General features: G+C 42.5%; 1 protein-coding gene across 3 annotated transcripts in view; it reads left to right on the top strand.

Annotated features, from left to right (window-relative positions):
* Positions 1-2,393: 2,393 nt before the first annotated feature.
* The window catches only part of LOC308140364 (tenascin-like), a 36,610-nt gene continuing 15,771 nt past the window's right edge, over positions 2,394-23,232 (top strand). For 2 of the 3 annotated variants that reach the window (XM_080510115.1, XM_080510113.1), the window contains exons 1-11: positions 2,394-2,567; positions 10,197-10,751; positions 12,644-13,957; positions 15,793-16,056; positions 16,134-16,249; positions 17,439-17,592; positions 19,137-19,406; positions 19,505-19,690; positions 19,768-19,857; positions 20,596-20,859; positions 21,955-22,353. In XM_080510115.1, coding sequence (XP_080366241.1) covers positions 10,268-10,751; positions 12,644-13,957; positions 15,793-16,056; positions 16,134-16,249; positions 17,439-17,592; positions 19,137-19,406; positions 19,505-19,690; positions 19,768-19,857; positions 20,596-20,859; positions 21,955-22,353 — 3,541 coding nt within the window. In that variant the 5' untranslated portion in view covers positions 2,394-2,567; positions 10,197-10,267. The remainder of the gene's footprint in view (positions 2,568-10,196; positions 10,752-12,643; positions 13,958-15,792; positions 16,057-16,133; positions 16,250-17,438; positions 17,593-19,136; positions 19,407-19,504; positions 19,691-19,767; positions 19,858-20,595; positions 20,860-21,954; positions 22,354-23,232) is intronic. The other variant, XM_080510114.1, reaches the window with a different exon arrangement.

Here is a 23,232-nt window from a genome sequence, read left to right as displayed (position 1 = left end):
CCTTTACAGACATGCACACAGTTCCCGCTTTACGTTGTGAGATCCTGAAGCCCAACGTGCTTGTTGCAGGTTCTCTCCAATGGGATCATAACGCATTGTGTTGTTTTGACATGAGGTTTTATTTCTGTGAACTAACCTATTAAATGATTAGAAATGTTTTGTTATTGCTATTGGAAGTTGCACCTTTTCTGATATAAGAAGATATAAAAAAAATCATTATTGGCTTTGAAGGAAATGCTAACAAACTGTAACAGCAGGCAAAAAAAACGTAGATTACATCATTTTAAACTGTTAATAAACTGAAAAGCACCCACTTAAAATTACTTACCGTACTGTCAATATTTGAAATAGTTAAAAACATTTGTTGTTGCTATCTTTTACAAATTCTAACATGCTTCATCTTTTAATATTCCTAATTAGTTTGTCTTTTGAGGCTTCAGTGTGATATGGTGTGTAAGGTACAACACTTTGGCTCACTGTAGTTGGCATAAATATAAACTAAATTGATGGCCCTTTCTTTGAAAATAGAGGGGCTGCCTCCATAATAATAACGTGAGAAAACTATTAAGAAAATCTAAGTGTTTGTTCCAATTTTATGCTGGATTTGCAACTTTAAGAAACCCTTCATTTTTGTCATTACGTAGACAAAGCAATACATCACAATTGATCAGTCCATGTACACAGGACCACAAAGACAACAAACAGTGTTGTTGTCTTTATGTTTTGTATTTAATGAAATGTGACAAATCTACTTAGCCCTGATGCAGCACAATTGAATTGGGATTTATGTTTTACTCGATAAAGATCCAGTGTGCAGGATTCCGAAGGATTTATTTGAAGAGATGAAGAATAAAAAGCATGATTTGGTGTTTAAAGAACTTTAAATCCATTTTAACGTACAATGGCAGTTAACTTTGTGAGGAAATACTCACCATCAAATTCCTGCAAATATATATTTTCAATGCAGCAGTTATGTACTGTATTTGTGATTATAGATCGAGATATAATAGTATATTGATGCTCTCATTTCAAACTTGAACCAGTTCAACTGGATAATCGGCAAAGTATTTTCTACTACAAAATGCCTGCCCATGGAGGAATTCCCCTCTTTGTTTATTCCTGTGTGATATTAAACTGTAATATGATTGGTGTGTTTCATTCAACAGGAACATTTGCAGTCTTTTGATGCTGTAAAGAGGGCAGAGATGGGTTTAGGAGAAGAATTTAATCTGAAGCCTACAGTAACCTCTCGTTGTGGCAACTTTGAAGCGTGTTTCCCGGCAGGACGTCACAAAAAGTTTGTGCTCACAAACTACAAACAGCAGCTTACCGGGCAGCATGGACTCACTTAAGAGACTTAAGCCGATAAACTTGTCTTATCCTCATCTAATCACATAACAGATTAAACCGCAGAGGCTGTCTGGTGGCGGCACACTGCCCGATTCTCCCAGCTCGGCCTCGCGCCGTCGCTCAGTTTGTCTTCCCGGCTGCGTTTTTTCGAGTCGACCTCAACTGATGTCACAGATTTATTCGCAGCAGCTTCTCTTTTATTGAAATCCAACGTGTCCGCCCAGTTAAAAATGAATAATGCATCTGTTTCCTGCTCGTTCCATCTGTTAAAGAGTGTGAAGATGTAACCGTGTCCACACGGGGAAAATAACAGTCAGACCACAGAAACGTTTCCTGCAGGAACTGTAGACCAACTTCACTTTTTTTTTTTATTTGTCACTTTTATTAACTTAATGGGAAGTTATGCTACAGTTTTGTAGCATTAGGAGCTTCTTGGACACGGCTGCAGAATGATTTACACCAAGTCCTTTTCGGAGGGTTTAGTGTACGGCTTGGAAAATATATCTATATCTATAAGTTGGATGATGGAAGGATCATTTCCATGAATGTGACATGACACTTTGACAAAATGTGCCCAAAAGTGAAATCTGCAGCCTCGATCATGACGAGAAAATCGTAAATCATTACCACAGCTAATCTAGTTGAAGGCAAATGTCTGTCTGTGTGCCCGTCGCCAGTCTGGACTCACTTTTCCTCTCATTGCCCGGCTTTCCCCTCTAATTTTCCGGTACGACCACAAGCACCGCTCAGCTCTGTCATGACTCCCAGTAACAGTGGCATCTCATTTAGAGGCTGCAGCCGGAGCTCTGCATCCATTAGGTGGGAGGACGCAGCTTTGAAAGAAAAGGAGGGAGTGAGACTGACGGCTATTTAAGGGCTACAGGTTTTCTGTTTTTTTTTTTTTTTTAAAGCAATGGGGGTCTGACTTAAACACTCCTCACACTTTATAAGACATTTTACTCCCACTCTCTCCCTCCCTCTCTCCCTCTCTCTCTCTCTCTCTCTCTCTCTGCTTGTGATTCACTCTGTGGCAGTGAGGGAGCTGAACTCCCATCCTGAGCTGTGAATGGTGAGAGGATAAGATAAGGAGACGGCTGGAGGAGGACTGCCACCCTGCTGGAGAGGCTTGCTGGAAGACGGACCTGTGACATTGCTGGATTTGTGACAATTTGCAGGGGGGGAAAAAAAAACCTAAACAAAAAACTCCACACAGATAGGTAAGACATGTTTCTGCATTTCTCTATGTCCAATATTATGTATTATTACCTTTGTTTTACTTTCAATGCACAAATGTTTGCAAGTTGCAGAAATGCATGCTTACCGAAGCACCAGCAGGCAGTGATTTGACTTTTATTGTGAATGCATTCTTGGTGAATACTGCAAGTTCTTCTTTGCTCACGCAGCAGCCAGTGCAGTGATCAGAGGTGATGACTGACTGCTGAGAGGGTGAACATGTGGAGGAGTTATTGGGCTCGCCGGCGGCGCACTTTAAGCCAACAGAGCCTTTAAAGTGTTGTCAAAATTCTCCAGAAAATATGGATTAAAAAAAAAAAAACAACAAAAAAAAGCCTTTTGTCTCTGTGTGTGTTTGTGCATGCGCGTGGCCAAGACATGCGTGAGAATGGCTCGGGATGGAAAGCCTGATGATTCATCGCGCTACTTTGGAGGGACGCAGTTCATTGTGCATCATTTTTCCATCAGAGAGAAAAAAAATAAGAAAAAAAAAGTTGGCAGGAGGAAAAAAAACAGTCCTCATCTATTCACCTCATTAGCTCAACTTCATTTAAATGGAAGTCTGGTCCACAGTGGTTTTAATGTTTGTTTTATCTTTTTTTTCTTCTTTTTCCTTCCATGGTTGATTTGACTCACCAGTTCAAGTTGAAATTAGTATTTCAACTGACTACGACTTTAATTGTTCACTTCATTTGACGTGCAGCTTTATAAACTGCACAAACACATGCAGTTTTATTCAAAAATGCACCTCACGTTGGAGGCATTCCGGCGGGTGATGATGTTTTAAAGGTTCTCTGCTATTCTCCTGCCATGTGTCTGTGCAGTAGAGTAAGAAAGAGGTGTTTCAAGCAGCGAACCTCATTCAGCAGGGACAGCTGGTTTAGTAGCTGGAGCTCCCCCCTCCAGGCTTGTCTTGCACTGTTTCCCTCTGCCCGACCTTGACCCAGACAACCAGAGGTCGATCGTAACTCATAATCACACACCTTTTAGGGTTTTTTTTAATGGAAAACGTGTTGAATTCCTCTCTCAGAAGCTCAGTCCAAAGGTGTCGAACAAAAGTGTGGAGATTTAGTGTTTAACAAGTTGAGCTATGACATTACAGTACAGAAAATTCCACAATGGAGATGTGAGTGTTGTTATATAACTGCAGACTGTGTGTCAGCTCTGTGACTGCGACAGCGTGTTGGACCTTTAACATTGTAAATCTGCTCAGACTCTAAAATCAGGTGTGTTTTTTATGAGCACAGATGGTAGTTTGTAGATCTGCATCAGTGCAGAAGTATCTTATATCCTTGACAGCAGTTACATGCATGTGTTTCAGATAGTTAATAAAAAAAAGATTGGTTAATTAATGATAATGAAAAGTGACATGTCAAGATTGCTTGGTGTTTCTGACTACATTGAGTTCACTCACATGCATGAGAAAATGCAATACATTATTACATGAAATAGTTTGTAACAGAAAAGAAATGTCTCAAAAGATGATTGACATATACAGATTACTTCTTATATTAAAAAAAATCAATAATTCAGTTTAGTCATATGCGTGAGAAATACCAGCAATTTATCACACTGGAGTCTGGAATAGAAAAATAAGAGGTGGTGACATATTTAGCTTCCTTCTCATGATGACAAGCAGAAAATGCACAGATTGCTTACTTGCCAGAGGAAACAAGGATTAAATTGTCACATTCATCTCTTGTAACACCTGAAAAAATAATGAAATGTGACATATTTGGGTTGCTTGTTTTGTTGCAGAACTTTATTATATTGAATTCAGTGGGGAAAAAAGGAAAAATAACACATAGAACCTGTAACTATTCCGCTTTTGTTAAACATATTTAGGGGAAAAGGCACAGAAGTCAGATTTAAGTGCAAGAAAATGGATAAAAATGACATTACATATTAATAGGTGCAGAATCTAAACATATTTAGTTTACTAACATGCTTTAGAACGAAAGCTGTATGCGATTGCATTAAACAAACCACTCAATTTCTGAAAATTGCCATGCTGGTGTTCTCTGTGTTGGTGTTCTTAAAGTCTCTCATGAGGGTATCTGACCTGCAGCCAGCGGGAAATGTGTAATCTGCTAATGAGGTGCCGCAATTTCAGGCACTGTATCGGCTACAGAAACCGCTCCAATTAACGTTCCCGCGATGATTTTCATCTGTGCCAGATGTTTCCAGAATCGGGGTTTGCTCTTCACTGTCTGTGGAAAATACAAGATAAATGATCGGAGATGCACAATCAAGCAGATGCAGGTGTTTATTGGAATCCCAACGTGGTGCTATCAGACGTTTCCCATTAGGACTTTATTTCCAGACGGTTGGTTTCCAATCAGACATAATAAGAGGCAACACACTTTGCATCAAGTCTGCGTGCAGTAGCACTTTCACTTTTACTCAAAGCGGAGCTATTATGCAGATGCAGGACGAGTTACTCGTTTTGTTTTTTTTTTGTTTTTTTTATTCCTACCTTTGACTCGGCAAAACAGATGCCGTCAGTCCAGGGCCAACATTCCCAGTTTCTCATTTCCACGTGGGAAAGTTCCCTTCTTGCTGCCAGCGTGAGGGAAGAGTACTTGAAGCTACAGCAACTGGATTATAGCTTAGCGAACAGGTTATATTTATTTCAATTTCTTCTCCAAATTCTCTTCCCATGTCCCGCTGTCAGACGAAATGTCCTTGGTCAACCCTGCGGCCTTCAGTCAGGGCTGTACTCTTGGCTTTTCCCTGTCGGCACTAATGTGGAGACTTTAACTGAGAAAAAAAAAAAAAATGTCACCTCTGCATTAAACAGGCCATCTGCAGGATTTAGAAAAATGTTAACACATGCTGAAAGTTACCTCAGATAAGCATCGCAGCAAGAGTACTCCCATTGTTAGCACAAGTAGAAATACAGATTCTTGTGGGTGAAAGCTTCTGGTGAATATAGAAACATGGATTCAACATTGATACTTGAGTAAAAAGAAGTTCTTCTTCGATGAACTCGGCTCACCATTACCGTGTGTTTGACCCAGAAACTTCAAACGCTATAACTTCGTAAGTCTAACAGCATGCAGTAGTGATGAGCTAGTAATTGATTTGTCACTTGATTGTTCTTGAAAAGGAAGTTGAGTTGAGTATTGTGGATACATACTGATTAGGGGTGTAACGGTACACAAAAATCACGGTTCGGTACGTACCTTGGAACAGAAGTCACGGTTCGGTTTGGTACGGCTCGGTACTTAGTTAAGGGGACGATTAAAAAAAACAAAAAAAAACAGGAGCATAGTGAAATTAACAGAGTTTTTGATAATGCAGCACTGCTCACATTTCTATGTGATGAATTGTTGCGCTTACTTTGTGACACAATATTTCTAACACTTTTCATCGATGCTTTTTGGTTTGCTTTCAGTTATTTGTCAACGAGGGTCGCTCTTTCACAGGAATCACGTTCAGGAGATGCTGTTTCTCGTTATGCAAAGTTGTTTTCTCCTCTCATCGACTGGAGATTGTGAACTCGGCTGCAACTCTGTTGAGCTAAAACGCACAAAGAAAAGATCAAATCTGCATAACTGTCATTTTCCCTCAAAAGTGAACACAGCCTTAAGTGGCAAACGTCTGAACGCCCACGTCAGGCAGAGAGATACTATCAATGTCACATCCTTGGTCCGCTTCGTCTCCCAACTTCCAAGGCCACAAATGATCAGTATTGTGTCTCATAAAGTTTTCTAGAAGGAGTTGAGAAACGCATCGCAGTGACCCAGTTTTCAGATTTACAGCTTCAGTCACAACCCGCCTTCGTCCTGCCACTCACCAGATGTGTGAAATCTTGTGAAACCCAAGCTGGGTTTTATACCTGCGCCTCAACCGTTGAGATGAAGGAAAAGCATTTGGCCGAAGGTCGCGTGATGAAAGGGAGGCCAGGGTCAATGGTCAGGAAAACGAGGACAGCCGAGAAAGAAGGGGGATCAGGGAGAGGGTTAAAACTGCAGGGGTGGAGCAGGAGGTACAGAGGTAAATGGCCCGTGGTGACACGAGTGGAAAGAATTCATCGTAGATTTAGGGAGGACACTGTGCAGCCTGTCATCTGAAAAAATAACAAGTGAAATTAGTGTGCAGTCATCTCCCCCGACTCGGATGTTTTAAAGTCCGTTTACCCTTTTCTGATTTATCAGTTGTCTCAGATATAAATATATTCCCCTTCTCAGAGGAAACTTCAGCTCGGGCTGGCTTAGATTGTCTTCACATTTTCAAAGAAATACATTCATATTTGACATTCGGGCTCGGCTGGCTTATTAATGCTGCTCCGTGCTGCCAGCGCACCTGATGGGAAAGAGCTGGTTTGTTTAATTTCTCTTTGAAAGAGAATATTTGGCTTCACAATTTGCCACTAGAAGTAGGAATGTATTCAAGAGATTTGCTGAACACTGAAACTATGACAGTGGGCTGAACTGTATGTTCTCTTTTGATGATTTTTAAATCTACTTTCTTTTTTTTTTTTTTACATAAAAACAAACAAACCACTAAGTATTTATGAACAGGAGGAACTCTTGAAGTGATGCGTTGTTCTGCACACAGTGAGTTTCCATTCAAATTGTACAAACGTTTTCAACCAAAAATATGACAAATTAGTGACAATAGGCTTTCTTGAGTATCTGGGAATGAATTCTATCACCGATGTAACACCAAAGACAAAATGATAGAAAGATTGAACCTCAAAAGCAGTTTTCAAGGTGTCCTCTCCATTGCAGACAGTCATACTGTTCATACTGAGCAGTATTGAGTTCAGTTTTTTTTTTGGGGGGGGGGGGGGCGGGCCTTCACGCTCCCTTGAAGATCCAGGTTTGAATTTTTTCTCAGGAAAATGATTTGCTCTCCTGTGGTGCTGTTTGTGTTTTCGAGGCACTGAAATGAACTCCAACTGTGTTTGGGTCAGAGTTTTGATTCATGAGCATGTGGTTTCCTTGTTTTGAGGATAAACTAGATCCTACTCATAAATATAGGATTTGCATTGAAAGAGACGGTGTCCAGTCATGATTGTGCGGCGATACGACAAATGCACAGAAGAACGTTTTTATCATGTGAGAGTGAAGCACCATCAGTTTCTATAAGTAGTTTCCAGTAGTTGTTATGACAACATGCATTCTCTTGTTTTTTTAATCTTTTAAAGGATACACATTCCCCTCCTGGAAGTCATATTTGCTCTGATGGACCAGAAACCTGAGCTGGCCGAAATGTAACTTGTTTGTCTGCTGCATCCCAGATGTGACAGCAGATGAGTGTGTGTGTGTGTGTGTGTGGACCAGAGAGTGTGCATACCTGGAGTGTGTGAGCATGAAAGGTTAGACAAAACTTACTCTAAAGATACATTCTGAAATTCAGAAGAAGCCGACGCTGTGATGAACTTGCAGTGCTATCATAGCTTCTAAGTCGGTGAGGCAAGCCGTCTCTTGTACCGAGACCAGACAGAAGGACTTTCTATTGATTTTCGCCGTGCCAGGCTTAGTCGGATCCGTTGGAAAGTCATCACTCCATAATCCGGGGAGGCTTTCCCACGCCGAGGAAGAGGCTTGTCATTTGACTCCTGCAAATTATAGTGTGTATGGAGTCCAACCGATGAAGTCATCTGAGAGATCTGTGGGCGAGGGGAAGTGCAGTGCATGGGATGCATTATGCCGTTTCACACCGTTTATTGCACTGTATGGATACTGGAGGCTCCAAACAGCTGAGTTATTTCACATGCAGTCACGGACGCTGAATAGAGCTGGTGTGCCAAGGCAGCTGTATTTTTGTTTTAGCGGTGTGTTCACAGGATTGTAACAGAAATGGGCTATAATTATGGATCTTTTGTGTCTCTGGACCATAGCTAATGAATATTTTTGTGACAGATTCAATGAGAGACTGGTGACTGTTTTTCTTATTGAGCACACACCACAGAAAAGAGCAGAAAAGGAGTGAAAAGAGCAATGGGAAATTTCCATCTTCTGATAAAAGCGAGGAAGAAGAAAAGACATTCGGGCTGAAATGGTATGCTACAAAGAAAAGCTCATTTTAAAAAGCTGAACAGAGCAAATATGAGGCATATTCATACAAAAATATTAAATAATTGATCGTCAAACTTGTCACAATGCCATTTTCTATCCATCACGAAAGAAGAAAAAGATTTTGTGCCTTTTTTTTGCCCTCCTGTCCTTTTTGCTTAATAAACAAGTCAGACCATGAAGCAAAGCTTTTCACAACCTGCAAGTAAATTTTTTTAGCTTTTCAACTTCCTTCTCTGCATTTGTTTGTGAATAATAGGCATCGGTATCTGCACATCTTTGCAACAAAGTCTTTATTTTCCTTTTCCCTGAACAGACATATGAGCGAATGTGACAGACAAGCTACATTAAAATCGTCATGAAACAAAAGCTGCAGGTAAATGGACCACAGCCAATACGATTAAACACCAATCTGATTAAAATCCCATCATGTAAATGTTTCTATCTCACTGAAATTACATTTGGATTCCACCATTGGGGGTAGTGTAACCTTGTTTATGATGCGGTCAGAGTCCAGCAAACTGCACATTGTTTTCCCCCGTTGGAGATTTTATTGTCACACAACATGAACATGTGACATTTAACACGAGCAAAAGCACAGCTGCTCGACGCAGGAGACGATGCCGCACCACAGAAACATTTTAAAAGGCCTTTAAATAGTTGGAAAAACTCCACAGGTGTGACGTTTACAATCATGACTTGCTTAAGCAAGACGCACACTGTCTGGACGTAACAAGTCCCAACGAGTTCATTCTGAATACTGGCGAGTATCTTGGTACAGCAGGATGTGGCTTCATGCGCACATGTCAACAAATGGCCAACGTAACGGTGCAAAGCATGATGGGATTGATCCGTTGGGTCAAGTCTATTGATCTTTATTCAGTGTTCATGTGAACAGGATGATCTGATCCATCACTCGCTAAGACTTTGATCAGATTGACAAAAAAGGTGACCATATGAACACAGCACGTCATTGATATGTGATTTCCCACTCATTAAAATAAAAGGTGGTGTGTCTCAAATTCACCATTTTCCGGATCCAATGGCACTGTTTGGATGTGACATACAAGCTTCTATTTGAGCTGGAATAAAACAGAACTAACAATAATGTAAGAGTGATCACGGAGATTAAGGGAGTTAATTGACTGGGATGATTGGAATAAAACAGTATTTCTTTGCGTATTGCCAGATGTTTTTTTTGTGTGTGTAAACATTATGAACCTCTTTAAATTGTAGTTTTTCTCATGCAGTGTTCTATATGGATTAAAAAAGGATCAATGTGAGCTATGACAAATTGTTTGGATTTCTCCGTTGTAGAATAGAATAGCATAGAATAAAATAAATGATTCCTTTGGGGTTTTTTTTCCCAACATATGTATATTCAACATACAAATGAATTGAATTGCTATTCTATCAGGAAAGAAAACACAGATTTACACACAAATATTAAATAAAAGAAAAGAGTGTAATATATCTGCTTTGAAAATGTTTGCAAGAAATTGCAGTTTACAGTAATGCAACAGGTGGCAATTTAAAAGTACAGTATTGTTTCACATCATCACACTAATTTTCTATTCATCTTTCCAGGACTTTCTTCATTTGCCGGGATAGACCTTCAACAAGAGGTTGAAGTTCATATTTATTTCACTGAATACACGATGGGTGCACAAAGCCTTCCGGGCTGCCTCCTCCTCCTCCTCGTCCTGCTCGGCTCATCAGACGCTGGGCTCGTGAAGAAACTCCTGCGGCAGCGGCGACAAACCCTGACGCCCCCCAGAGAACACAACCTCACCCTTCCCCCCGCGGACCACCCGATGGTCTTCAACCACGTTTACAACATCAACGTCCCCGCCAGCTCCCTGTGCTCAGTCAGCCTGGACACCCCGGAAAGCACGGAGCTCCTCCCCAAAGACGCCGCGGCGTCCTCCGTCAGCCACCACGTCACCGAGCACACGCTCGACAAGGACAACCAGATTGTCTTCACCCACCGCATCAACATCCCCCGCAAGGCGTGCGGCTGCTCCGACGACCTGCCCGGCCTGAAGGACCTCATGAGCCGGCTGGAGATGCTCGAAGGAGAAGTTTCAGCCTTGAGGGATCAGTGCAAGACTGGCGAGACCTGCTGCAGCGCTCAGGTCGCAGGTAAGCAAGACTTGGGTTTATTTCTTAAATGTTTTGCACTTTGCAGCCAGGACAGTAAAATAATCCTCAAATTATCCAAGTCTTCTTTGAAAAGTGCTTCACTCAGAAAACTATGTGACCTCAGAAGCTTCCTTTATAAGCCACATCTGGTTCATTCATCTGTTCTGTGGAAGTTAATGTGCGGGTGTCATTTTCTCTGCACATTTGAGGCCAACAAAGCATCAATTAGCATTGAACGGGGCTTCATTTGACTCGGAAAGCCAAGACATGCAAATGCATTAACATCAATAAAGATAAAGCTGCTAAAATAAGCCTAGGAAAAACTGGGTAACGCTCCGGAAAGGAATTTATATTTGTATCCGTAACGTCTTTCAGAGATGACCGGGATTTTGCACACAAGCAATTTTATTGATAAAGTACTTTAAAACACCACAGTGGACCAAAAGGTGCATTTTCTTAAAGGACAAACTTACTGTAGGAAAGAAACACAGACAATTATATCAATTTAAATGAACAGAATATTAAAAAATGATTGAGTAGGAATGAATCATACAATCTAAAAATCGTGTGTTTCTTCTTCCATTTGTCTCCAATTCTATTGGCTGTAGTTGGAAAAACAGAAAAAAAGATCCACAACGCTCAAGGTGAAAAACAGTGATTTAATAGATGCTTTATCAAATGGACAGGATTTTACACAAATGTGTCTGGTTTCACCCACTCATGGTGCATTAAAACAACTACTGTGCAGTCGTATTGGACAACATTAGCGTGGCAACATTTGCAACCGGCTTTTGAGGCAATCCCAACAAAACAGAGTTATAAGGTCATGGTCGCACCCAGACACCCCACCGCATGTAAGCTTTCCAAATTCCCTTACACCCAATTTATGTCATGAAGTCAACTGAGCTGCCCTATGAGTGACCCACGATTTAAAAACAGCCCAAACTGAACCTCCTCCCCTGTTTACAGGCCCAAATAAATCACTAACAATGCGGCTTCGGTCAGAAGTAATGAAGTGTTTTGGACGAGTGGGGAAACATCTCCAAAACATTTCACATCCTTTTATTCAAGCAACAAATACAAACTAAAATATCATCCAGTTATAGACACCCCTGCTAAAACTGTCTGTGCCATAACAGGATGGAGACAAATTGGGATTAATTTGAGGTGTATTTTGACTTTTTTTTTTTTTTGGTTTGGCTCATGTTTATTCCACAATCAATCAACAAGGGGGCTGTTAAAACACTTTCGCTTCACTTTTAGGTTTCCATTTTTTGTCCATGTTTTTTTTCTTTCTTTCTACTGTTTAGTCATTCATTTTACTTCTGGAAGCTGCTTTTAGGTTGACACAATGACTAGTGTTCAATTAAGAAGATTGGTATCAGCAATATTTCCATTTTTCATCTTTCAACAAAGTTGTCTGTACTGGTGTTTAAGAAAAAAACAGGAATTTCCAGCACTATGAAAGACAAATTTGCAGGAATTTATGAAAATATGAGCAAGCCCTGTATTCCTGCAGTGAAAGTTCTGCCCTGTTACAACGTGGACACCTGTGGCTTAAAGTGTGGCCTATATATGTACCTTTTTTAATTCTTTTTAAATTTTGCTGGTGTGGCTTATATCCAGGTGTGGTCAATAGTCCAGAAAATACGGTACTAATCTCTCGTCGCCCCCTACTCCTGATGTCATTGTCTCCAATAAGTATTCCATCAAATTCCTAACCGAAAACTGCCCCCAGTCCATGAGGGTAGAGATTAGCTTACATAATAAAGGACCTTTCGGAAAACCCCAAGAACCTTTTAGTTCAGGAAACTACAGTGACGCTACAAAGCAAATTGTACCTGCAGGGCTCTGCTTTCCGTTTCTTAACCAATTCTTTTCTCTTTTCAAAGGCAAGTTGGGAACCAAGCCATACTGTAATGGCCACGGAAACTACAGCACTGAAACCTGTTCCTGCATCTGTGAGCCTGGATGGAAGGGCGCCAACTGCACTGATGCCGAGTGCCCGGGAAACTGCCAGAAAAGAGGCCGATGTGTGGACGGAAAGTGTGAATGCCGGAAAGGCTTTGCCGGGGAAGACTGCTCAGTCGAGGTCTGTCTGGTCGACTGCGGCGCACACGGCAGCTGCATGGGCGGCGTTTGCGTTTGCACAGATGGTTTCTTTGGCAAAAGCTGTTCTGAAAGCAATTGCCCCAACAACTGCGGAGGTCACGGCCATTGTGACGATGGATATTGTGTCTGTGAAGAACCCTGGACCGGCTTTGACTGCGCCGAGCTCATCTGCCCCAAAGACTGCTTCGATCGGGGGCGCTGCGTGAACGGGACCTGCCACTGCGAGGACGGATTCGCCGGGGAGGATTGCGGCGAGCACACTTGTCTCAACAACTGCGGCGGTAATGGTTTCTGCGTGGATGGCCGATGCGTCTGCACTGCCGGTTACAGCGGAGTGGACTGCTCCAAGCTCACATGCCTGAACGACTGCAACGACAGAGGCACGTGCTTCAACGGGATGTGTATCTGTGACGCCGGGTATCAAGGCGAAGACTGCAGCCAGTTGGCGTGCGTGAACAACTGCAACAGCAGAGGCCAGTGCATCAACGGACAGTGTTCGTGTGACGTCGGCTTCCAGGGAGATGATTGCTCCGAGCTCTCCTGTCCCAGCAACTGCCTCAACAGGGGGCGCTGCGTTAACGGCCAGTGCGTGTGCGAGGAAGGCTTCGCGGGCGAGGACTGCAGCATCCGCACCTGCCCTTCCAACTGCTATGGCCGCGGGGAGTGCGTAGAGGGACGCTGCGTCTGTCACACGGGCTTCACTGCGCAGGACTGTGGTGAACTGAGCTGCCCCAACAACTGCCAAGATCGCGGCCGATGCGTCGACGGGCAGTGCGTGTGCGATGAAGGCTTCAGCGGCGAGGACTGTGGCCAGAAAGCGTGTCCAAACGACTGCCTGGCCCAGGGTCACTGCCGCGACGGAAAGTGCGTCTGCCATGAAGGCTACTCGGGAGACGACTGTTCTGCGCACGTCTGCCCGGACAACTGCAACAGCAGGGGGCGCTGCCTCAACGGAAGGTGTGCCTGCGAGAGTGGATACGAAGGCGAAAGCTGCTCGGTACTCAGTTGTGTCAATAGCTGTCACGATCAAGGCCGCTGCGTAAACGGTCAGTGCGTCTGTGATGAAGGATACATCGGAGAGGACTGCTCAGAAGGTAGGAATGGTCTCTTGTCTGTTTGTCCTCAAAACTGAGATTTATCTTTGTATGAAAACAGATGTTCATAAGCAGAATTGCAAACAGACTTCCAGCCTGGTTTCTCCGTCACTGTGCTTTGGCTCACACTTTTGCTATTTCTGTGACAACAGCACATCCCATCATCAAAATTATACCACTGAATGTACTTCAAAACAATAACAAATACATCTGTACAGCTTTAATCTTCCCTGATGACAAACGAAATGGAAGTTAAACAAAGACAAAGACAATTCCAGCTGTTTCCCGATCATCTCAGTCATGCCTCCGAGTCATTTCGAGATCCGACGATGCCCCACGCCAATTGTTAATGCACAACACGAATAGTATAAATCTCCTGGCAAAGAGTGTAATCCTCTTTGAGTAAAAACATATTTCAATTATATTTGGTGGAAAAATAGTATACCTCAAAAAAATCAGTGGGCCTGATGTTGGCATACCTCAAGGCACAGACCCAAAGAAAACAATGTGGTCGGCAGACTAACAAAGAGCATTCATGCAATAAATGGACAGGATTTACTTGAACTCTTAAAGACATTTGACCTTTTTTAGGGACAAAACAAGACATGACAGAGTCCTGCCATGTTTGAGAGAGACTGTTAAGATAGGCACCGAGAATAGAGATCATCCTGAATATAAATAGGAGGGAATGAGGAGTTAACCCGCCGGATCCTGAATAATAACCAACTGAACAGAACATTTAATAGTCTCTGAACAGGCAATAAATTACTGGCTTCCTTTGAAAAAATTTCTCTACTAAAAATAATTGTCAGTTTGTTTTCATTGTTTCAAACCAACCCTTTAAGAATGTATTTCTAACTCAGATTCTGATTATGATTCAATTCTTATTCTTTAGTCTGACATTAATATATAATCGTATTTCAACAGGAAAGTTATTTTGGCCTTTCAACAGCGTTTCCACAGACAATTGTAAAAGCAGGGTTAGACCACAGGAAAACACACACAAAAAAAGCCCATAAATTGTGATCGTGTACTCAACAATCCAGCCAATTTCTTCCAGTATTTAAACACCCACCAGGTTTTGGCAGTTTGTCTATGAATAAACATCTTACCTCTCCTCTTGATGGATATGATTCTGCTATAAACCAGTGAATGTTTTCAAATCTGATATTGTGATTTGAATGATTTGTGTATTTGAACTGCATTTCCATAACAGCGAATACAAGAATGGAAATACAAAAACTACAACACCATGAAATGGACTTGCTGTCTTACTCAACTGTTCATTCAGTCAAATATATAGTTTGCTGTAAAAATTCAGATTACTTTACATTTGAAAAATGGAAATGTACTTTAAAAATAATGTCCTGGCAGATGTAACAGAATCACGTGCAAACCGATCAGGCATTTTTGAGCCAAGGCACTTAGTGATAGAATATTGAATGATTTGGGGAACAAAAATAATGCCAAAAATAGAACATTTTATGGACTTTCTTCCAACAATCCGACCATTAAAAGGTTTGCCAGTTCACCTTTTCAAAAGGTTTCTGTGCCGTGACTTGATTTCCTATAAAAGAAAATCCAGTGTGATGTAATTTCCCCCCATTCTCAAAATTCATTCAGCACTTGGCCGTTTTTAAGGAATATAAAGGAAGGTTTTGGTTTGAGCTCTGCCGTCGCCTGAACTTGGCACCTCTTCTCTCCACAGTCAGATGTGGAGCTCTGGAGTTTGCATTAGCTGCCCCGTGGTGAATATCGAGTCACTGAGGGCATGAGAAACCGAGCGAGACCAGAGCTTCAGCAGTTTCGTTTCTGTGTTTGTTTTTTCTTCCCAGTGTCTCCTCCGAAGGACCTGACTGTGGGCGAAGTCACCACCGACACCGTGGACTTGTCCTGGGACAACGAGATGCTCGTCACGGAGTACCTCGTCACGTACGTGCCCACCGTGCCCGGCGGACTCCTGCAGGAGTTCACGGTGACCGGAGACAAAACCGCCGCCACCGTGAAGGAGCTGGAACCGGGCTTCGAGTACCTGATCAATGTTTATGCCGTCCTGAGCAACAAGAGGAGCATCCCCGTCAGCGCCAGGGTGGCCACATGTATGTTGTTTCTGTGTTAGACTTCCTCCGAGCTTCTTCAGGAAGGAGTAACACATTGTCTGTCGTTTCGGTCGCAGATCTACCGCAGCCCGAGGGTTTAAGGTTCAAGTCGGTGAGAGAGACGTCAGTGGAGGTGACGTGGGACCAGCTGGACATCCCCTTTGATGGCTGGGAGATCTATTTCCGCAACACGGTCAGTCCGCCCGGCTCTCTGATGACTTCCTCTGGATTCTATTAAACATCAGGGAAAAAGTGAGAGGTTATAAGCCATCGCTAGCTTATTGGGAGTCTCAGCAAAAACATGGATTTATTTAAGTGCTAACCATAAAATTTGCTGTGACGTGTGGAAAACCTAAGTCTGGATGTCAAAGAGATGCAGCTGAATCTGCCGCTCCCCCGCCGGGGCGGTGGCACTTTGAAACCAAATGGCCGTGGCTCTGGATAATTCACAGGTCTTTTTTTCTTTTCTGAGGTTGCTGCAAAGTTTTTGCCAAGTTTTAAAAGTGTCGTCCTTCCCTGACCTTTAAGTTCCTGCTGCTGCCTTTCTGGTTCTTGCGCGGGCAGATGCGTGCAAAGTTTTTTTTCTTTATCTTGTGGTGTAAAGCTGTCAACTGTGAAGGAAATCAGAAACTCTTCTTTGTTTTATAAGCAGCAGAAACTGCCGGTAGTGTCGCCTCACAGTCATTTCCTTTGACATATTAACATCATTTGACATTTGGGAGAAGACTTAAGTTGTTGTGTAACATTTAATCAGTGTTTCCTGTTAGTTTCTGTTGTTTGAGTTGACAAGTCCAAACACTGAAATAGGATGGATGATCTATGTTTAATTGTATTTTCTTCATCCCGACTGTTCACTTTGAAACTTTAGTTCAATTGTGACATCAACTTAAGATCATCATTGTGCAAAAGTGCACATTTTTGCAAGAGCCAACACTTGAAATATGAAAAAAATCTAAATACAAAAGAAAAAGCCAAAACATAAATTCTTAGTTTTTGCATGCAAAAGTCACAACAATGCAAAACCTGCCAGATTAATGCGACTGCAGCAACGAGGAAGCATAAACCATATGTAAAAGGGCTTTTTTGCATTGATGAGTCCCTTCTGGGTCGCCATAATTTATTCACCACTAACTGTATCATTAATTGGTTCATTTTTGTGAAGTTTTGATGTATCAAACAGTCATGGGAGTGGTATAACAATATACATATTCTACAAGCTGTTCAACATCAATAAGTCTGACGCTGACCTTTTGGTTTCAAATGCTAAACTTTTAATTCAGGCCTTCTCTTTGAGAACCAAAGCTCAAGTGTATTCTGCCTTTTGTGTGATTTCCTTCAAGAGCGTATTTTAACTTTTGTCTTTACGTCACGTGTTTCCGCAGAAAGAAGAAAATGGAAAAATTGTGAGCGTCCTTCCGTCGTCTCAGAACCAGTTCACGCAGTCGGGACTCGGACCAGGGCAGGAGTATGAAGTATCCATCAGCGTCATGAAGAACAACACCAGAGGACCCCAGACGACCCAAATGGTCGCTACCAGTGAGTTTGAAGCACAGATGTGAAGGTAGACGGTTGAAAACGTCTATTTGGCTTTTATAAAAGTTGATTATCATGTTCTTTATGGCACCAATTAGTATTTCGGTTGCCTACAATAACTTTACTTAAGTTTACGAAAATACATCGATGTCAAAGAGTGAAATTCCTTACAGTTACAGCAGGAAATCCCCACTGCGTCGCCATGACTCCCTTTCACCAATTTTAGTTAAAGCGTAATAACTCAAGCAAATTGAACCTCAGCCAAGCGCGACCATGTCGTACAAGTCCCCCTTTTTTTTCACTTTCGCTAAATCTTGGCTTTCGTTCTTTTTCTCATCATGTTGAGACGTTTACTGCAGCGTTACTCCATACATTACGTGGAAACGCTTCCAGCTGCTCGCGCAGCCCCGATGGCACGCAAGGGCCGAACGGCTTTTCGCCGCACATGGAAAAGTCGTTTCGGTCTCCAGATTCGTGTCAAATTCGCTCCCGGCGGGAGTCGCACCGTTTCATTGCTGATGTCATTTATTAGCATAGGCAGGAACCCGACACGGCTCCCACCAGCGACTGATGGATAAACCGTTCGTAAAGCCTCCCGGGTTTCTTTCAGCGCAGGTCCACAACATAAAGGAAATATTCCTCCTCCAACGCGGGAGGTTTGTTTGGCTGGCGGACCTGATCTCACAGTGAACAGCGAAAATGTGTCTTGAGAGGTCGTGTTTGTGTAAATTCAAGTCATTCTTCCATCCCAAGAGAGGTCACGTGGACTTTATGTCATTGACTTGATCTATTCCATCAGTTTTAACTTTTTCCTTGAAACAATCAATGGTCCAAATGAGTTGCATTTCATCTCCTCTTTGTTGGGTCAAAGCAGTCACTTCACGAAAAAAAACCTATGATCCTGGGTTGACTTGTTCTCATTCACATTTTCTCTGAATACTCTGGCTTCTTCCCAATGACTTGCTTGTGCGGTGAATCCAGTGGCTCCTAACCCTGGGTCCAGGAACCTTTTGGAAAGGGTACCAGACATCACAAAAGGCGCCTGAGTCGTTGAGTGCTCTGAGGTTGTCAAAATTCGATTGCCAGATGTCAAATGAAAACATATTAAGGGGTTTTCTACAATCTAATGCAGGCCTAATGAAGTGCCTATTGCTCATTAGGCTTCACTTAATGTCAGTAGGAGACTCCTGTCCTGTCCAAGGTTTTTATCTCCCTTTCTACCCTGTGAAAACTAGAATTGGTTCCAGCCCTTATAAAATTATACCCAGATAAAAGCAGTCAGTTTTTTCCGCATCTCATCTAAACTTTGGAGGCCTGCTGCACTCACATCAGGACTGAGCACTGCCACTGGAAAACAAATACACTTTTTCTGTGTGGCAGCTAATATGTCCAAAAAATAAATACGTTCACAAGAAGTGATCTTTTTGTCAGAATGATTTAAAAGTCAATGCTGCAGTTAGATTGTTTTTATGTGTAATCTTACAATCATACAGTAACTCCTTAAACAGGTGAGCTTTGTTTCAATGTTTTTAATGTTCCCTGGGCAGAGATAGATGGTCCACGACAGGTGGAGGTGAAGGACGTGACGGACTCCTCGGCTCTGATCAGCTGGTCTCAGCCGCTGGTCCCCATGAACACAGTCACCATGTTTTACGCGCCGACCTCCGACCCGGCAGAGGAAACCAGGGTGGACGTTTCCCCCCCGGACAAGCAGCACAGCATCAGCGGCCTGAAGCCGGACACCGAGTACACGGTGTCGCTCGTCTCCAGAGGCAACGGCATCAGCAGCGACCCCGTCACAACCTCATTCACCACAGGTAGCGTGACAGCTTTGTTGAACGCTGAAGGCTAAAGCCTCCATCTTGGGGATTCAGCATACAAAGTGATGCTGATTTCTCTCCTGTGTTTCCTCCAGCCCTGGACGCCCCTGCAGACCTGCAGCCCGTGTCTCAGACGGACAGCAGCATCACTCTGGAGTGGACCAACAGCCAGGCCGACGTCGACAGCTACCGGGTGAAATTCAGCCCCATCTCCGGAGCCGCCCACGGCGAGGAAGTGTTCCCACCGGGGCCGGGACTCGCCACGCATGCTACCATCACAGGTACGCACATTCATCGCCACACACAAACCGTGAGTTATTGTCACGTCACGTCTGGTCTCGTGTGTGTGCGTCGGCAGGGCTGAAGCCGGGGACGGAGTACGGGATCGGAGTGACGGCAGTGAAGAACGAGAGGGAGAGCCTCCCTGCTACGAGCAACGCGGCGACCGGTGAGCAGCTGTACAAACACTCGTCCGTCACTCTGCTTCATAAATACACAGATAGAGGGGTCGTGTTGATACAAATTGGGTGATGAAATGAAACTAATGGGGTGAAGTAGTTTATGGTTCCTAAGAGAAACAACTGCCGTCGAGAAGTGTCGTAAGTGTTATGTCGACCGCCGAGAGCCAAATGCAACAAGAGTCTATCAGTGAATTTCATTAATTTCAGGGCCTGGACCCTCGGTAGATACAACATCCTGTTTTACGTCACTTCTTTCACTCCATTTGTGGAATTGTTGGCGTTACGACTGCTGCCTCCACACTCTGCTGCAGATTGACTGATCTGTGTTGCGTTCATGTTTGAATTAAACTCCAAACAGACCAAACGCATGATGCAAATAACCACAGAAATGCTGAAGCAGCAGATTCTAATTGATGAGCCCAACGGAGGGAATCCTGCTGCTGTTTCCACTTTTTAATAATTCCTCTCATCTGCTGACATTTAGAGCTGTGGTTCTGAAAGCATTTACAGTTTATTAACTGATAAAATGTTGAACTCTCCATCTACAACCACATTGATCCTCCTGAACAAAGTAATGGAGGCTTATCTGATGAGTTTTGGACATTTCACAAAGTAGACATGTTTATTTCCACTTGAGGAATTATTCGTCACTATTTTAGTCACTTTTTTTAAAACACCTTATTGCACCTTGTAATTGGTCGCCTTGCCTTCTTCTCTTCGGTCAGACATCGATCCTCCCACTGAGTTTGAGCAGGTGGAGTCCACAGAGACGTCTCTCACCGTGAGGTGGCAGAAACCGCAGGCCAAGGTCGGCGGCTACAAGCTGGATTACGTCTCCAGAGACGGCGTTGCGGAGGAGGTGGCGGTCCCGGCCACGGCCACCAGCCACATGCTGCACAGCCTGACGCCTGGGATGAGATACAGTCTGTCTCTCACGGCAGAGCGGGGACACAAGAGGAGCAGGCCCGTCACCCTGTCTGCGTCCACAGGTGGGTGGGAAACGGTTTCACCACATTACATCGAATAACACACTGATAAGATGAAGAGAACTAAAACGTGTGCTGGTATGTGGTTTTAAACATGTTTGACACAGGTGAAAAACGACAGGTTTGGGTTATTTTAGTGCCATTTACGTTAACAATTTGATTAAAATTCTTGTCTTAAGTGTGCTGCGCCATCAAGTATGATTGTAAAAAGTGTTTTTGAGTGTTTTATTTTCTCATCTACTTTAAACCTCTCAAAAAAACTGAATTATCAAATTTCAACATCTTATTATTTAAACTTTGGATATCATTGTAGCGTTAATTATCACCATAGTGTGATTAAAAGTTCAAATTTATTGTACAGTAAACTGTGAAAACCCTTTCACCGGGAGAGAACCACAAATTTACATATTTTATATGAGCACAATCACATTGTTTTACATATAAAATGAGGCTTGGTTTCATTATTACTCCATTTTTTTATGCATATAGATAATTTACATTACATAACCTATTCTGATTAGCTTTTCTGAATATTGGAGATCACTTTAGGTTTCAAAAAAATTGGGCTCCAGTTTTTGTTTTTTTATATTTTAGGATGAACAACGATTTTCAACTTGCGTAAATTCAGACAATTTACCATTTTTCCTCTGTAAATATTTATAGAAATATTTATATTTTTTAGAAATAAGACATTTTTAACTTTGATTACAATTCATGTCTATAATAGCCACATGTGATGTTTGTTATTGATGATGTATGTCTTTTGCTAAATTTTTTTGTTTGTGTTTAAATGTGTAGGAATACCTTGGTTTTAAAGCAGAGTGGCAATCAAATCAAAGTTATTTTACATTCACATTAATAATGTATTCCCCCAAAATAATTAGGTCTTAATGTGTTTTCCATCCATCTCCAGGAACGTGGGATCGTGTTGTTTAACGTGCTTCTGTTTTCAGGTGACCTGACTGTGAAGAGACGCAGCAGCTGCTCTTCTTCTTTTCACATTTAGTTGCAGTATTAAATCCCACGTCAAACTATCACACACTGAATAACTTCACAACTGTTGTTTTCTTCATCTGTTCCTCTTGTTTTTCTTTGTAGCCTCTTTTACTTTTTATTTAGCCGACTCGGACGACCGCGAGTTAGCGCCCCCCGCAGGCCCGGAGGACAATGTCATTAGCTTTGTGTACTTAGACCCGTCTGAGTCCATGTTTTCTGGGATGGAGCCCGAGGACGAGCTCGGGCCGCTGACCGTCTCGGGCCTCTCGCCTGAAGGATTCGACCTCTCGTGGAAACCTGAGGCTCACGGCCTCTTTGATAAGCTTGCAGTTGAATATAACGACGCTCGGCGGCCGTGGGATGTGAGAGAGATCCAACTTCCCGGAGATGCTCGTGGCTCTCGAATCCGGGGCCTGAATGCATCGACAGAGTATGAAATAAAACTCTTCGGAGTAACGGGTAGCCAGCGGTCTGCGCTACTTGAAGCTGTTGCAGTTACAGGTACAAGTTTACCTCCCGAAGTGCTGCTGTTTTCACAGCTTCTCTCGTCGGTCAAAGCATCTCTGGGTCACGTTAACATGATTTTGCATGCCGGTATGAGATTTCTCTGCAATAGTTTTTGTCGCATCCTTCGCCTTCATAACTTACGGCATGAATCCGGTGAAAGATGAACCCAGTAGGTGACTTTGTTTTCATCATTTTCATCTCATCATTTAATGAGGCCTCAGTACTGCAGCAGCTTGTGGCATCCAAACTCTCAAATGCAAGAAGAAATGACCAAGAACGAGCCAGAATTTCAGTAGCAAAGACAAAAAGCAGGCAGCCCTATAGGAAAATGACCAAACGTATAAGTTAAGGTGGATTATAATTCCAATACCAGTTTCCTGCATTTTTCCTGCTTTTATTGAGTATCCATACACTTTTGTTCATCCAACACATTATATTTTACTGTAATATTCTATTTTTCCGTCAATAATCAGACATTAATCAGGCCTTTATCATCTGCATTTGTAGCGAGTACACTGTAATCCTTAATTTTTGGGATACGTATATAAAATCCCTCCATTTTAGTGCAACTTTGTGTTCACAGTAATTCAGTGGTTTTGCACTTTTTCAAGTATTTATCAAGCCATTGTCCAATTTTGCCACAACCATTAGATGTAACCAAGCATTATTTTTTGTGCATTTTTAGTAAGTGCCCTGTGTTTTTCTGTACATATTTCAGGAAGGATTCCTGCTTTTTGGTGCAAATTTTTTAGAATGAATATTGACACATTGGCCTCTTCTGCATTGCGCATGCAAATTTTCAAGTAACAATATTCCATTTAAAACCAATATTCTTGCGAGTTCAAATGGCGCATATATTAATCCTGTGTTTTT

This window comes from Blennius ocellaris, assembly GCF_963422515.1.
Source record: "Blennius ocellaris genome assembly, chromosome: 15".
NCBI classification, from domain to species: domain Eukaryota; kingdom Metazoa; phylum Chordata; class Actinopteri; order Blenniiformes; family Blenniidae; genus Blennius; species Blennius ocellaris.
The sequence above is the reverse complement of the archived record's forward strand: the minus strand, read 5'-3'. Positions and strand labels throughout refer to the sequence as shown.